At 41.5% G+C, this 13339-nt stretch overlaps 1 protein-coding gene across 1 annotated transcript in view; it reads right to left on the minus strand.

The window, feature by feature from the left end:
- MYO5A (myosin VA) overlaps positions 1-13339 on the minus strand; it is a 93694-nt gene that overhangs the window by 65505 nt on the left and 14850 nt on the right. Inside the window, exon 4 of the mRNA XM_086756939.1 lies at positions 10985-11129. Coding sequence (XP_086613065.1) covers positions 10985-11129 — 145 coding nt within the window. The remainder of the gene's footprint in view (positions 1-10984; positions 11130-13339) is intronic.

Here is a 13339-nt window from a genome sequence, read left to right on the forward strand (position 1 = left end):
CCTCCCAGAGCCCACCAGCGCTAGACAGGTACGAGGGACAGCCTGTAGCTCTGCAGGTCAGGAAGTGGCATAAGTTTTACGGATGCTGATGTTCAAAAAGAGCAGCAGGACATGGGAGAAGCCCAACCAAAGGCAAAACATCTAGACTTAAATGGGACAACTGATAAACAATTTTCCTCACACAGACAGTTCCTGCAGCGAGTCAAAAACAGATAATAATTTATTCATAGGACTGGCAATACTCTCTCTTTTATTCCTTCTGTGCTCTTTTCACACAGGAAAAAAAAAAACAACCCAACCATAGTATTATAAAATACAAAACTTCTGGTCTGATTTCAGGAGATGCCTAACACAGGAGATGGACAAAGACATAACAAGCTTCTCATTTGTACACCATCAGCTCTGTTTCCTGTATTAAATATCATTAAATATACAAAGACTCATGAAGCTCAAGTCCCATGAAATGCATCCTCTGATGATTAAGCTTATTTTCAGCTTAGTTCCCAAAGTACAGAAGGCTTTCAGAAAACAAAGTAATGCAATCTCAGTACACAGACTTCTGACAAAACTGTCAACAAAAAAACTAACTCTGTCACCAAGGGAGGAACATCAAAATAAAGGCGTCTCATTCTAATTGTCACATTCCCGAAGGGCACGGAAAGTGCCCGCTGGTTTCGCAGTCCCCTCAGGAGCCCAGGAGCAGCAGGAAACAGTTGCCTCTTCAAATGAGGTTGAAATAATTTCTCCTTAAGAATACTGTTGCTAATTAGCCTAGAGTTTCCTTCCTCCACGTCATAAGATACAAAGACATGCCCTTCTCCTTAGCACTCATTCATCTGCTCAGGAATAAGGGGTCCATTAGTATATTACCGTATAAGTACATATACGGTAATACACTTTTCAGAAATTCACCTAGAGAAGATATGGCTGGCTCTGTGTGAGCTGAAAACATTGCTGCCACCTCTTCTGCAACAAACATTTGTGTTTGCAGCAGCTATGGCAATCATGAGAAACAAAGGGCTCGCTCATTGTCTGCAGCGGAGTCCTCTCACATCGCCCTGCCAGCGTGCCATCCACGCTCAGGGCCACTCTTGTCACCAGAAGTACATTAGTCCATTGTTTCCCCTTAACACACTGGAGTGACCATCCTCTAGCACATTATTCTTTCTGCTTTTTGGCAGAGAGAAAGGAAAACACAACAAAACGCCCATTCGGAGCAACATTAGGAGGAGGAGAACAGACAGCGTAACACAACGGCAGCAGGGACGAGTTGTTACTGCCGCAGCCCAGGGAAGGCTCGGCACACGGATGTCCTACCACAGGCAGCACAACACTTGAGTTTTTCAAGACGGAGGGTGGGGAGGCCCTGCCAGGCAGCCGTGACAGCTCGGCAGAGGGCTCTTTTATGCCATTAAACTTCAAAGAAACAAAATGCCACACTGAAAAGAAAATAACAAGTAAAACGGAATTTAAATACCTTGGATAGTGCATAAAATGTGGTGAGAATAATTTTTAACAGTTTGGTACAAGCAATGGTCAGTCTAAAATACAACCTCTGCTTATTCCAAATGACATTTTGATAACAGGCTGCATTAAAAACAAAACAAAATAACAAAAAAAACCCCCCGAATTAAACAAACCCCCAGAAAACACAAGTAACACCACGCTGAGTTCTCTCTCAGGTATAAATAACAGCTTTGGAGTTATTTTTAGTTAAATCATGAGCCCCCAACCTTTGACCTGACATTTGTAAGTAGGGCAGCAGCGATACGTGCGACACCACTTTGCAGCCTGATGCTGCAAGCCACCATCTATGCAATACTTCTTCATCTTCTTGGAGCTTTTTCTCTGAATAAAGCACACAATTAAGATTACTCCTGAATAGAGGGAACATTTTAATTACGCTTTTATGAAGAGAAATGAGGGGAAAGCAAGCTGGGAGGTGAGAAGGTGGACGAGTCCTCTTTCACCCAAGGGTGGATAATGAGCACATCCTAGGATACAGAACCACATTACAGTGATACGATACTAAGCCAAATTATCTTGAAAAGAGGATTTTAGCCCCAGCAGACTGAAGCAGATTGACTGGGAGCAGTTTACCATTCATGGAAATACAAAGCATTATGTCCAAGCATCAGTCAGGATCACATTCAGCTTTTGCCATTTCTATACAGGGCAGGAGAATAACAGAATGACAAAAACAAAATAAAAAACGTTTTAAGATGATAGGCCTGAACATTTCAGAAGCTGAAACATGAAATGATAAGCTGAGATTGCTGGTAGTAGGCGGGGACTTGATTTAGAACTCTTCCACATCCGTTCTTTCAGGTCTATACTTTAAGAGTCATGTGAGGGTAACAGCTATTTCTTGTCAAATAAAAGAACAGTAACAGACTATGGAATAAATAACTGGTAATTTATAATAGCATTATCTATCATAAAAATAATGTTGATGTCTAGTTTTGAAAGGTAATATTCAGATGCTGTATCCAATCCACACACAACTCCACTCCTTATGACAAGTAATGGCCACAGAATGAGCAATAAATGTAACTATTTTTTCATATCATAATTCTGGTAAAAGACAGAAACAGATTTGTGCACAAGCTGGTAAATTTTAAAGACAATTTTGCTTTATCTACAAAATTCTGTCGACAGGCAATATGCTTATGAGGAAATTCACTGTCATAGTGCCAAAACAGAATAGATGTAGACTTACCTAACTCCTGGAAGCTTGAGATTACAAACTGCATTCCAGCAGGGGTTTTTTTATGGTTCGAAAAACCATTGCAAAATCCAGCACTGAAGATTACTTCTGCTCAAAGAAGGTTCAGCACTGAGGAAAAGGGAGTGCCGCAAACCGACTTGAGATATCTTACATGCAGAAAAGGGTTTTGCAGAATACAAATGAAATACCAATGCACAAAAAACCAGAAAGCGGTTTAAAAAAATAATCTTGTTTTCAAGATGTGGGGAAAAAAAAAACACCTTTGCTGAGGATGTGCATGTATCTTAATGCAATACTTTTAATAGCATTGACTACTACTAACTTAAATTCTGTATTTCACAGAAATCTAAGGGAGCTGCTTTGAGAAGGGCTCAGAATGGAGGGAACACTACTCAACTAATGAGGGCACAGCTACCAGCTTCAGCAGAAGGCAGAGTAAGGCTGTCACTGGGCACCTTCAACGTGCACAGAGTGCTGCCACACCACTGACCAGTCCCTGATAGCTGTCATCATCTAAGGCGGTTTTTAACAATTTCAGTTGACCAATGGAAAAAACTGAGGCAAAAAAGGAAAAACAATGTAAGAAATAAAACACTGAAGTTACTAACGTTAAAGGTAGAGTTGTCAATTTTCATACATTTTCATTCCTTAGGATCCCTACACCCACTGAAGCTGGTTTCCTCAAAAACCAAAAGAGCTCACCGCATCACAGCCGTTATTTCCACAGCAAACCGTCCAAACAGATCAGGATAATCAAGACACAGAGACTGAAAAATCCCTACAGACATCTTTGTTTACCTCCTTCCCCTATACCAACAGAGGATCGCTCTCTGAAGCAAGAACAGTGAAACAGTTAAAAACCTATCCATCAATAAGCATTTCAGAGGGGATTAAAGAAGCCCAGAGCTATTCAATTTAATCAAAGCACAACACTGTTTTTGTGGTTTTTTTGCTTCCTATGATTGATGCATTGGATGTATCACTTGATGGTGTCCTTCAGACTCATGACTCCACAGTAAATAATGTCAAAAGGATGTGTATAAGCAGACACACACATCCCACAAAAACATCAGCCTGGGAAAACAAACAAAAGGAATACAGAACTACTGACATCAACCTCACTATTCATATCAATGCATCCATAGCCAAGTCACCAGCATCTCTATTTGGCAAAAGAGTACCATTAAGAGCTCATTTTAAAAGATTCTGATATGGACTTTGAAATGCTTGCCTGTGATGAACTACTTCAAAGCTGAGTTGTTTCAATGCCACAGAACATAGATTAGATTGGCAGAAAAGAACAGAGTGAGGTATCCTCAGTATAAAATGAAGAGTCCAAATAACAGGGTGATTTGATGAGAAGAGCATTACTACTTACTTTGCCTTTGATCCTAAATCACCTACGTTTGCTAGCCTAGAGGACACTGCCCAGGTGCTGATGTTTTTAAGAAAGCTTCCTGCCAGGGTGGTTTGAAGGCCATCACTTTCAGGACATCTTCTCCCCTCACTGCTCCAGTGCTAAGAGCTTAAATTAAATCTACTGCCTTCTTTTTTTTTTTTCTTTTTAGAGTTGCTATTGGTTTCTTCTTTTCTTTTGGAATAACAGGCTTAGGTTATGGCTAAAGGTACCAACCCCATAGCATATGACAGTTTCTTTTTTTTTATTTAAATCAAATCTGCACAAACCGCTGCTAAAGGCCTGATCCTGCAATCTTTAGACACTGAAATCTCCTACTACTTGAATGCAAGAAAAAGAACACAATAAATAGCTTTTATTTAATCTAGTAGTGACAGGCTCACTGCTGTTCCTCTACTGCAATAGACGAGTAAGCCTGAAATTGCCTCACATTTTCAAAACAGTGAATTTTGAGTGATGAAAGAACCTGACGCAAACTTCCAAGGAAGGAACTTGTGACTTAGGGAACATTTGGGATAGATCCTGTTCTCAGCGTACACACGTCATCTCCACTGACATCATCGAGTGCCGTGCCCATCAAAGACAGAAAAAGAACTTAGTGATGTGCCATCCTACAGCTGAATTACGGCAGCAGGAAAACCAACCCAAGAAAATAACATAAAAACTAACGATCTTGCTGAAAGGTCAGACAGACATGCTGAAATGCTGGCATGTTTGTAATTTGTCTGTACTGCCATTAGCTGCAGCCACTCTGAGAGCCACAGGGTTAACCAGGGACCAGCACAAACCTAGTTTAAGCCAAGTGACACATTTTATACCCTACACAGAGACCCAAACTGTGCAAGGATACAAGTACATACATGGAGCTGACATGATTAAGTGTCTCCAGTGATGCAAACATAACTCTGACCTAAGTAAGCATCCTATTTTCTGCAATCAATCTCTCAGCATCCCAGCTGCATATTCGTGACAGCGTACGACCAAAATAACCAGCAGTATCTACAGCCTGAGCATTCACACATCTTTGTATATGAGAGCATGACTGAACAAAGCTGTTTATGAAAGACCGGTTTCCCCCCATGAGGCAGCTATAACAAAAACAAGAGCACAGAAAACTTTACCAAATGCGTTCCTCATTGGTAAGATGAAACAAAAGAAGTTTACACAATGCACTGAAAATAAAAGCAGTGTGGAAGTGCTAAATATAATTGTAGCTGCTTTATCGATGTTCCCAAATAACTTAGAAGTATTGATGTTATAGGAACAGAGAAACACATCTAATACTCCACCTGCTCCAAACAGCTTTCTCAGTCTTGGAATAATTACCCACAGGAAAGATTTTAAACACCTTTCTTGTGAAATCCATCGGCTTCATCAGGTATCAATACAAAGTTAAGAGTTTGAATGTTTTGTAGTAGTATCGAATGTTTTGTGAGCTTCATAGAAAGCAGCTTGATTAACTTATTAAGAAATTTAGGAAGGAACTTCCCAGCTCCAGCAGGCTTAAAGGGACCGGGCATCTTCCAACGCGGGGAAAAAGGGTGCATAGCACACGAATGCGGGGAACAGAGTAAAGCAACAGAAGGACAAATCTGTGGTATGAGATGAAGCGATAAGGTTTTGCTCACTAAATAGGTCTAACTTCAATAAATGTTGAAATAAATACCAGCGACCATAAACTTGAAACCAGAACACGCTTGTTTTTTTTTTTTTTCCTAAGACACTCTTTTTTTCCTAGCACTAAATGTGGTCTGGGAGAGATTGAAGGATTTTTTTTGCAGAGCTCACCAGCCTGTGCTCTCCCCACCACCCGCCCTCCCCAGGCCCCTGCCAGGGTAGGTCCCAGGTTCACTCTTTGGGCCTCCTGCTCCACTTTTGTGTGATGCTTCCATGGTTACAGTTATTTGCTTTTCCAAAAGACCGAAATTGCTTTTTAAACTTACCCTAAATTGAAAGGCAGCTGTAAACCCCACCAGCCCTGGAAGGTTTGACACCAGTCAGTGTCATATATTTAGCTTCACCTTTGCCCAGGCGCGGTGCTGCGTGGCAGCGAACAAGGCCGTACATGTTCAGCAGCGCCTGTTCAGAGCAATGGCCTTTGAAATCCAGCCCAGGGTGTGCAGCATCTGTTAGGAGCCATTATAAAAACTGGCAACTCTGCAAACCCAGGATTTGTCTTTCAAGTAGAAGCAATTTAACTGTTCAATAAATAAATAAATAAATGAGAATTCGTTCAGCAGTTTTCTAATGCTCTCAGACCGATCAAGAACAGCAGCAGCCAGGTCTGGGCAGCCTTCCCATGACTCTCTCATCGAGGGCAGGAGCAGCATCTTGCCCTTCATCAAACTTCTGAACAAACTTTTAATCACAAAGTTCTTTGCAGCCCTAAATCAGTTCCGTTATCGCCTGTTTCTGGATTCGGCTCTTGGCCTCCTTAAACATGGGAAAGCACCCTCATTTTGTCCTCTTACTTTCCAGCTGCTTCCTACGGCCCACATAACGCAAGCACACCTCTTCGTTCTCTTCATGTAGCTGCTCTACCTGGGAGGTCACCTTCCTCTGGAGAAGTCTCCCCTGCAACCAAGCAGCACCCATGCACACCTCACCAGTGCTCCACCCTCACCTGCACTGCAGGAAACCCGTTTCCCTCATTTTTAAAGTTTCCTCCTTTGCACAGCAGGCACAGGTCCTCCTTCCCCACAGAGCCACGTCGTCCCGGCATTCCCAGGGCCGAAGCCTCCAAATTCACTTGTATTGGCACATCCCAAAAGGTGCGGCCTGACACAGATAATTATTTTTTCCACCCTCAAAGGGCTGTTGTGTGGATTTAACAACGTAACTTCTGTAAAACGCCCAGAACATGCAAAGTGCTATGTAAGCGCTAAGGATCATTATTTGAGACTAAAATGCTTTGAACCATTCTGTGGTGATCTGATGTGGGGTGGGGCAGGGAAAGAAAAGAAAAAGTGAATTCCTAATGCTATGCCCCAGGAGCAGACATCACTTCTTGTGCAGAACAGCAGCCCCATTTCTTGGTCTGCTCCACCTGTGCACCCTGTACCCATCGGTTTATTTTGACCATCTGGATCTAACATGCTCCGACCTGACACATCCCAGTCCTCACAGACTCCACACATTAACAATTCAGAGACACGTTCAGCTGCACCTTCAGTCACAACTGCTCCTGACTAAGCAGTAAACTAACTCTTTGTAAAATCATTCATTTTTAATAGGCATGAAACATTAGTTCAACAAACCATGTTCTTTAATCATATTTCTAAATATATTTCCAGTTTAACTGTTTTTTAAAGCCTAACAGGATTTCTCACTGACATCTTTAGCCACTGGAGAAACAAAGATGTTCTGAGCACAGGACTCGGGGCTGAAAGCTCAGGGCCTGGGACCAGCTCTGGGTGGATCCAGGTATGGCTACAGCACATCATCTCTGCCTTACCTGTCCTCTATACAAGCAGAAATTGATACACCAGTGTGAGCAGAGACAGACTTTGCTGAATGCTTGTAAAGTGCTTGGAACACACGAAGTCTTCTGTGAAAGCAAACGTTACTACACAATATATGTTACCTGGCACAGAGATCCCTTAATGCTGCAGGAAACGAAGGCATGCAAAATATAGCATGTTAATTTTTGTTTATCGAAAACAAATTAGCTTTGGGAGAATGTTACCAGGAAACCCATTTAACTGCTGCACTATCAATTACAAACTCTATTCTCACGTATTTTATTGTCAAGCTGGTGTGATCAAGGCAGCAGACACTGGATCAGGATTTTCGATTCAGGGGCTCTTTGCCCTGCTTTTGCCACATTGGTGAACTCACCAAAGTCGCTCTCCCACTCCCCATGTTTGTTTCAACTTATAAAATGGAAATAATACTGATCTCTACTGTTGAGGACTTTGACATCTGCTCATGGAAATTGCCAAATGAAGGTGAAACATTCCTATTACACATAACCTGAATTCTCTTGAGTCTGTTCCAGCTGCAAACTCAGCCACTCCGAAACACCTCAGGTTATTAAGCATCTTTTGGTCCTCTTCAACAACAGCTTGGTAAAACCACCAGATGTCCTTTTTTTTTTTTTTTTTTTAATTAACAAATCGCACCACTTGCCATTTTAATTGTATTGAGGAAACACAGCTCTTGACTGTAAAAATGGCAAAAGGTGAAAAGATAATGAATTGACGGTAACATCCCTTGACATACAAATGAAGAAAACTGAGGTCAGCACATGCTGCAAAATCATGACAGATTGCACGCCAGAGGAGCACAAAGATGAGCCAGCACTATGCAACTGATTTATCTAGGGATTAGTCAGAGGTCACTCCTGCAATAGTTTAGGAAAGCTCATTGCTTAGCTACCAGCAGGACACCTCACATGAACTCTAGCTTCCAGTTAGGACCATACTTAACCCTTTTGTTGCCTAAAAATAATCACTGCTCAGACAAGTAGGTCCCTGATGTTACATCAAGTTGATTACCCCACATGCTATCTTGTAACATCATAACATGTCAGACTCAAAGTATAAGAGACTATGCCAAAATCATCTGCTCTCACCAGAAAGGACAATTTCCCTTTCATTCTAATTTTAACAACAGAGCCCGAAAAGTACCATCTCTTTTGAAGGTATTTCATTGAAAAAGTCATATGTCAAAGCCATAAGTCAAAGGAAGCCGTTGTATGTTTGTACAGCACCCACCACGGCAGGTCCACACTTCATGACTGGATGCAGATCCATGACAGGTTGTTAATCATCCCTCTCCCCACTTCTGCCAGGGGAGAACATAATATGCATTTATCAGACACTCGGAAGCAAAGCAGCAGCGGATCAGACGTGCATTTTTGTAAGTGGACATCATCTTGGGATGCCTGAGATAACTGCAGACTGTCAGCCAAGGTGCTTTCAAAACACCTACTCAACAGCTCACCGAGATTCCTTTTGAAAAAAAGGTGATAGAAAAGAAATCTTCCTGTACCTGAGAGCCATCAGACACATGCTGAAAATGTGACAAAACAAAGAGGCAGCCTGCTTATTAAATGTAATTTAATGAAAAAGATACACACTAACATTGACTAAATCATTATACTTTGTCCAAACAGACAATAATACAAAAAGGAAAAACCACAGCAGAAACTCTAGCCAAAATCTCAGCCCTCTAAGTCTTCCTCTGACAGCAGAGACTGCAGACAGTGGCAGGTAGGAACCTCCACTGCACAGGCTTCAGCTAACAAGCACACAGAATACAGGCTATCCGGCAATTTGAAATTTCAACAAAGGTAAGAGGCAAGCCTGGTTCAGACAGTGGTTAGAAGCAGCCAGTGGAGAGAGATCCTCCTCCAACCTCTTACTGCCACTGGTTAATATTAAAAATAAAAATTCTGGGAATCTGGATTACATCCATCACTGACGTATAATTGCAGGTCACTGTACCATGCCTAAGATGTAAAATAAGGCTAATAAATTCTTATTTTGTAGAGTTTTTAGAGGACCTGAGTAACAATTCTGTTTAAAACAACAGTGACCTAGATCTGTAAAACAAGAGTGATCTAGACTGAAAGAGCCACAACGCAGATGTGATTATCATAACACAGTTTTGCCTTTACATTCCCATACCAGATTCTGGCTATTTTCTTAGCAGAAAGTAAGTAAGGAGAACACCTCTGCCATTCAACAGTGCAGACGCAGGGTGCTTTTGAAACCCCAGCTATTTCGCAATTACCCTAAGTGATGAAATGTTGCACTGTACCATATCGTTTTCTTTTGAAATTATCTATTACGTGGCTATCGTGAATCACCATATTCACGTATGTAGCTGACTAACCTCACAGCGTACGGAGCATTTTATTCACTCGAGCTTTCACATGGTTTCTTAGACGAACAGGTAGCTAATTTCAAAGACGGATATTTCATCATTTTCAACCCATTCTCCCCTTGCCTCCCCCTCCTGCAGTATGGCTTGAGGGTCATCGCAATTCATCCAGAGATCTGCTATGGTTTTACCTGATTAATTTGACCATGGGCTGTACTGTCAACAAGGAAAACCGCAGCAATAGCTTGCTGTTAACCTGTGAGGATACTAGGGATCATCTTGTTAACCAAAGACCACACAGTCACCCAAAAGGTTTATCCTGCTTCTTAAATTGGCAGGCTCTTGGGGTGAAGGGGGAAAAGTTTCTAATAACCACTCTCCTTGGGTGACAAGTTCATTTTCATGCAATATTTAAAGAAATTAGGATCTCCTGCACAGCTGTTGCAGCAGCCTTAGAGATACCATTTTCAAGCACTTTGTGCAATTGTCCCTCTGCTCCCTCCTAATTCTCATTCTAGTCAACAACAGCCACAGGCAGGTCACGTAGCTGGGACTTCATGAACATGACCAGGAGCCTACAACAGCATTCATAAGCCAAGGTTTTGTTGTTGTTGTTGTCAGTATCACACGTAACTACGAAACAGTTAAGAATCTGGCGCTTTTCTCTTTAAAAATCCACTGATGATTAAAAAGTACCTCCACATTTTGCTAATCAAATTAAAACAAGATAATCTTATAAAGCACTGGGCTAATTTTAGACCTAAATGCTGACAAGATCTGTGGTTATTCCTGGTACCTGTCAGTGATCACGATCTCCATGGCATTCATAATGCTTTACTATTCACTAACGTAGGCAGCTTATCCTCCTGTGAAAGGTTCTAAAACACTGGATAGAAGACAGATCTTGCATGCTCTTTCATGAGCTATAAATTAAAAAGAAGGCCATCGGCCAGAAAGTTCAAGTCTTATTCCTTTTAGAAAAACAATGAATTCAAGACTCCTGGTCCACAGACCTGGCCATCTGCTTATACGCTTCCTCAGCCACCGCAAAGATGTGTGGATCCATATCCCCCATGTTTTGGCCACTGTACGCGTTGATGATATCTTCGCCATAGATAGGCAGCTGTTCATAAGGATTTATGGCCACTAAGACGATACCTGCAAAGGAAATGAAACAAAAGGAATTACTAACAGTTGTTTCAAAATAAAACAAAGCAAAAAATGGCTTTACCATCAATTATTGTTCTAACATTTCTAAAAACATTAACTAGAGAAGAATTAGGATCTGATATTACTGACTTCAACAATTATTTTTTCTGACCACCAGTTTTGTATACAAAAAGTATCAGAAGAGTTTACTCCCACCCTTCTACCCTGCTTTAGGAAACACATTAGGGACAACTTTTTACTTTTTCTCTCTCTGCCTTTTCTAAAGCTAGCATGCATGAAACAACCAGACTTAGAGTGTGTCGACTTGAAAAACCACCTGCTCCATGCAGTAAACCAATGAATGTGCATTGTACTTCCCTGTGTTTTACTGGGAATTACGAATGATAACGATTTCTGAATTGTAACTACCACATGGCCTTGCTGAGTGTCAGTTTGGTTATGTGAAGTGTGTTAACCCTTCAGCCATTATGCTGTGCCCAGGAATAACATCTTCAGGTTTTGTAACAAGCAACAAAGTAGAGTCATGGTGTAATTTGGATTCCAGGGCATCTCTGACAGTCAGGCAGGACAACCTCCTGCTCAAAGGCATAAAAAAAAAAAAAAAAAACAAAACAAAACAAAAAACCACACCATCAAACCATGCAGACATATTTCACAGGGCTGATACACAGCGGTACACAGTCATGTTAGCAAATTAACTATAACTCCAGAAGGCACCACAAAACCCTCATCTGATACATCTGTGTGTATAACTACTTACACCTCACATTTTCTAGTTTTTCCATCCCAGTTAAACACATATCTGCCTTTTTTAATACCACTTATACTACAGCATTTCTAAACTCATGCCATCCTTTTACTCTCCCTGCACAGGAAAACTTAGTCTTACTCCATACATCCTTCCTAGCCACAACGTGAGGTCTCACATGCCTTTGGCACGATGTTCTTTCACGAGAAACGAGGATTGCTCTGCCCACAGGGATGATTTGACAAAGATCACCGATACCTTTCTCTCCTGCAGCACTTGCAATGGGTAGGGAACACTGATTTGCTCTGTGCAGGGGGGAAAACTGATCACTGCCGTTTGAGACCCAGCCGTGTCGGGCAAACTGTGCTCTCTTGACATGGCAATTTCTCCTCACCCTGACAACGTGATAAAGGGAAAAAAAAGAAACTCTAATTTTAACTGTGGCCATTTTAAAAATAGAATTTATTCTTACATATATATTTTAGTGCCTAAAGCGACAATGAAGGTGCAGATGGCTGCACAGTGACTACAGCAAGCATGCTACACCACTCCTTGAAGAAACCACCCCTGAAGATCCTGCACCAGAAGCATTTCCATAGCGCTCAACTCACTTCTAAATTTACTGAGAAATTCACACACACACAGAGACTTCCTCAATGCAGATCCCAGCCCTCTGCTCTGTGCAGATTACAGCACTACGATGCCTAAGAAATTTTCCATGGAAAAGCTGGAAGAAAGGAAGTGAAAGCATCTACAGTCTGGCACAGCTGCTGAGAGCATCATCCCATTTTTAAGTCCTGTCATGCACTTAAGATCAAGCACAAACCATAGCAGAAACATTAAATAACAGAATATCTTCCACAAAAGCGAGCTGAGAGACCTTGATCTATTTCCTCAAACATATGGCAAGTTTTATGTCTAGACACGCCCATGGAAGTAGAGTCAGTGGTTTTCCATCCGCCGTGACTTCACAGAAATGACTCAGGAGCTCGAGCAAAAAGTCTCTATTAAAACTTATTCTAAGTTCTAATGCTGCAGTGATGAGCCAAAAAACAAGAGAGAGGTTAGGGAGGGTAAGGGACCTCAGCACTAGCAGACTTGAGGAACATTTTTGGTGTCGGTTTTCAACATCTGCCCTTCGTAACTGTGAAAAAGTAGTACAAAGTTAAGTAAGGCCATGCCGCCAAGCTAAGCCTCCCAGGCTTGCAAGTCTAATCAAAGAGACATTAAAAAAAAAAAAAAAAACAACAACAACAAAACTGTGCAAGTTTTCAGACAATTCCCTCCTGCTTTTGGCTCCGTTGGCAAAAATAAACACTTGAACTCAAAACAAGCAGCCCCATGACAAGTCTCCAGCATATTAAATCACTTAATTCAGTAGTGATCTGTAAAATCAACAAGCAACTACCATCTGGAAACACCCAAAACAAGTGAGTTAGGAATTATAAGC

Source organism: Chlamydotis macqueenii, chromosome 12 (assembly GCF_036417535.1).
Source record: "Chlamydotis macqueenii isolate bChlMac1 chromosome 12, bChlMac1.mat, whole genome shotgun sequence".
In the NCBI taxonomy this organism is placed as follows: domain Eukaryota; kingdom Metazoa; phylum Chordata; class Aves; order Otidiformes; family Otididae; genus Chlamydotis; species Chlamydotis macqueenii.